At 36.2% G+C, this 4,537-nt stretch overlaps 1 protein-coding gene across 1 annotated transcript; it reads left to right on the top strand.

The window, feature by feature from the left end:
• Positions 1–1,469: 1,469 nt before the first annotated feature.
• socs3a (suppressor of cytokine signaling 3a) lies at positions 1,470–4,290 on the top strand. The gene is given in 2 exon segments (NM_199950.1): positions 1,470–1,567; positions 2,457–4,290. A coding segment is annotated over 1 exon segment (624 nt). The 5' UTR covers positions 1,470–1,567; positions 2,457–2,541; the 3' UTR covers positions 3,166–4,290.
• Positions 4,291–4,537: the final 247 nt, after the last annotated feature.

Raw genomic sequence — 4,537 nt, 5'->3', positions numbered from 1 at the left:
TTAACTAGGCAGGTTAAGGTCAAGTCATTGTATAATGATGGTTTGTTCTGTAGACTATCAGATTTTTTTTAGCTTAAAGGGGCTAATAATTTTGTCCTTAAAATGGTATTTAAAAAATTAAAAACTGCTTTTATTCTAGTCGAAATAAAACTAATAAGACTTTTTCCAGAAGAAAAAATATTATCTGACATACTGTGAAAATTTCCTTGCTTTGTTATCAATTGGGAAATATTTAAAATATTTAATGCTATCAATTCTGACTTCAACTGTATATGGTAACGGGGTGGGAAAATAATAAGGTTGTGCTTCATCCCGCTCCATTTTCAACCATGTTGAAATGTATTTTTTGTTATAGATATTTTATGTATGATATTTCTGCTTGAAAATAAATCAATCAAATCAAATTCAGTGCAGTTTAACGGAGGAAATTAATTGTCCAACATACTTAATTTTTGCCATTGCCATGATTAGTTTACAATATTTTACTAGTTATCTAGCAAGATAATAGTATTCAGCTTAAGTGACATTTTAGGGCTTAACTAGGGTAATTACATTACCTAGACACGTCATTAGACAACAGTGTTTTGTTCTGTAGCCAATCGTAAATCATTTTCTTAAGAGTACTATTAATATCTTTATTATTATTATTAATTTGTAAAATAAAAAACTACATTAATTTCACCCAAACTAAAGCAAGTAATACTTTCCTGAAGAAAAATCGAATAGGAAATAAAGTAAAAAATGTCCTTGCTCTGTCAAACATCACTTGGGAATTGAAAAAAAAAAAAAAAAAAATTATATATATATATATATATATATATATATATATATATATATATATATATATATATATATATATATATATATATATATATATATATATAATTTCACAGCAGGGCTTTTAATTTGGTGTAATTGATGAAAGCTAAACTGAAAGTGTCTAATTTTACCTACTGTAAATGTATTTTAAGAGAACTTCTAGTAAATAGTAGCCGGCAACATTAGCGCCCTCTTTTGGATACATGCGGGTAATCATAACAAAAAAAACAAAAAAAAGCTAAACTGCGTCAGAGTTTAACAAGTCGGATTGTTTCAAAAATATTAACGATATTAAACAACAAACACGTCGAATACATTAGACATATGTGCTACCAGCTAAACATAGCTACAAAACACCGTTTAGGACTCTTATTATAGTGAAAATAAGCCTACTTGAGCCTGAAGGAGTTCGTCATAAACACAGCCCTGTTCCCAGGCAACTCTATCTGCTGATCAACAAAAGGGAGGCGCCGCGTTAGGGAATACGCTTTTACTGTAAAATCTGGAACAGCAGAGGGGGGAGGGAGGAGAATTTCTAGTACCAGTAATAGTATTACTGACAACCTACCTTTACTGGAAGGGAGGATGGGCCAAACTAGAAGATGACGACAAGCCAGCCCATATAAGAGAGCGCGACAGCTCAGCTCCACAAAGAAACACTAACTTCTCTAAAGCAGGGAAGACAAGAGCCGAGACTCGACACTCTGTATATTACACGAAGTTCTCATTCAACAAAAGAGACTCATAGGTAAGACATAAATTTTTTTCCTAATTATTTTTGTTGCTTTAAGATAATTTATAGACTACTTTATACTTTGGAATTAACTTTTAGGACTTCAGGGGCTTTATCATTATTAATTTAACCACATTTTCTAAACAGTTGTGGATGATATACAGTAGTCAACATGAAAAAAGTTTTCAAAACTGTATAAAAGTGAATAGAACAATTATGATTAAATGTTTTGTTCCACTTTAAATGTAAACTAATGCATAGAAATATATTGAATTGTATGAAAGAGTAAGAATTGATAATACTACTTATTAAAGTAAATACAGTAGGACTTTAAATACTAATTCTCACTCTTAACTAACGTTAGCTTGATACCTGCCTATTATTAAGACATTGGCTGTTATTTAAACTTATAAAAGTACATTTTCTGCATATTCAATTTTCAAATTCACATTATACTTGTATAATCTGGCGTATAATTGTATACTTAAATCAACAAATGGCAGAACGCTCTTAGTTTGATAACAGTCTTTAATAATATCTAGAATTTACTATATATGTTTAATTTAGGTTTAATAATAAACCTATTTTTAGGTTTAATAATAAATTAAGTTTAATGTAGGTTCAATATTATACCAGTATAATCTGTTTTATAATTAAGTACATTATCTACAAATGGCAGAACGCTCTTAGTTTGATAACAGTCTTTAATATTATATAGAATTTACTATATATGTTTAATTTAGGTTTAATAATATATTAAGTTTAATGTAGGTTCAATATTATACCAGTATAATCTGTTTTATAATTGAGTGCATAATCTACAATGGCAGATTGCTCTTAGTTAGATGACAGATTTCCTATGAAGTTTCCTGTGATACTCATCCTGACTTTCTCTTTTTTCCAGGCTCTTTTGACCAGCTCTCTCACTGTTTCTCCATCATCATCATCAGATCTGCTTCCCGGCAGCTCAGGGTTTGGTGTGTATCGCCATGATAACCCACAGCAAGTTGGATAACGCAATGAGCAGCGGCCTGTTTGACGCTAGCATGCGGCTGCCGTTTTACCACTTCAAGACCTTCAGCTCCAAGGTGCAGTTTCAGCTGGTGCAGCACACCATCAGGATGCTGCAGGAGAGCGGCTTCTACTGGGGCGCCATCAGCGGGAAAGAGGCCAACCACCTGCTGAGCTCCGAGCCCAGCGGGACCTTCTTGGTCAGAGACAGTTCGGACAATCGGCACTTCTTCACGCTCAGCGTGAAGACTGAATCAGGCACCAAGAATCTGCGGGTGCAGTGCGACAACAAGTCGTTTTTCCTGCAGACGGACTCCAAGAGCATGCAATCCGTGCCCCGCTTTGACTGCGTACTGAGACTGGTCCAGCACTACATGCCAAGGAGCGCTCTGTCCATCGGGATCCCTCGAAGTTCCTATTACATCTACACAGGAGGGGAGAAAATCCCTCTGGAGCTGCTCAGGCCTCTGCAGTGCTCGATGTCCTCGCTTCAGCATCTCTGCAGGAAGACTGTGAACGGACACACGGATGTGTCCAGCAAGAGAGAACATCTGCCCCAGCAGCTCAAAGACTTCCTGCAGGAGTATGACGCCCCTATTTAATGCCTGAAAGAGAGCAATCAGGAAGCTGATTATGGCTTACGTTTTTGGGCCTGGAAGTACATGGAGAGCACATGGAGTTGTCCAGCCACTGGTACGATCGCTGATCCATTCCTATGCGGCTGATGTTGAAGCGCCATTCTTGCCATAAGAGACTTGATGGATGGATATTATGCCAGTATAACAAACAACCCACTCTGTGGGCACCAATCACTGCCTTTGCACTGCCCTGAATCTCCACGCAGGGAGACGTTCGACAGAAACCAGCCGCCACCGCCCTTCTTCCAAGTAAATATTTGTGCCTTTCAAAGGAAAAAGGAAGAACTGCACAGCGGGCAGGCTGTTGAGAAACAACTCGTAGACAGAGACAAACAACATAGCAAGACTGAACACACACAAATACAGTTGAAGATCAAATTATCAGCCCTGTCCTGTGAAATTTGAATTCTTTTTCAGATGTTTCCCAAACAAAGCAAGGTGTTTTGACAGTATTTACTGCATATTCTTTTCTCTTTTTTTAGTTTGGCTGGAATAAAACTAGTTTTAAAGGTCAACATTATTTAAAATTAATTTAGTTTTTGGTTTACAGGGTAAACCACTGCTGTCCAATGAACGTTATTAGCATAGTTAAGCTTTTAAATTAAATTAAAAATTGAAAGATTGTAATTAAAACTTCAGGATGAATACTTGTATCTTACAGTATACAAGTAACATAATAGAAAGAAATGAGTTTTTATTAAATCTCTCTGTTTAACATCACTTGGGAGATCTCTGAAAAGGATTTCATCTCACGACATGGTGAATAATTCAACTTCAACTTGATATCAAAGGACACTTTTCTGCTTGTACTTGAACGACAGACACTGTGGAACAAAATGTTGAGTGAAGATGTATGTGTTAGCACCGTTACTGAATGTATTAACCAACACGGGTCTTCTGTGTCTGAGGATCGCCTGTGTTTTTTTCAGCCTTCTCATGCCAGACACTGTTTACATACATGAAGATGCATTTAGACCTTTTGTAAAGACATCTCAACCATGTTTGACGATGGATGTGACTCGTATTTATATTTATGAAACCGAAGAACCATTTCAATAATTTATTAAAGAGCACTATTTTTCTAAAAATTAATGCTGTGTCTTGGGGTTTTTCTCATTTCCTTGTCCTCGTAAACATCTGTGGTGGTTCATGAATCAGAGTTGTCTGTGATTCAGATTCCCGGACTGCTCTCAGGAAGGGTTAAAGTTGATTCAGAGATATTGGCTTAAGCGAACGGGAATGATCCTCCCCCCGCTCTTCCAGTAAGACTTTGACTGATATGAGGAAGCTCGGGATTACAGTCAATGTTTTACACACTCTTTAAGGGAACAACCTT

Source organism: Danio rerio, chromosome 3 (genome assembly GCF_052040795.2).
Source record: "Danio rerio strain M-AB ecotype USA chromosome 3, GRCz13ab, whole genome shotgun sequence".
Lineage (NCBI taxonomy): Eukaryota > Metazoa > Chordata > Actinopteri > Cypriniformes > Danionidae > Danio > Danio rerio.
The sequence above is the reverse complement of the archived record's forward strand: the minus strand, read 5'-3'. Positions and strand labels throughout refer to the sequence as shown.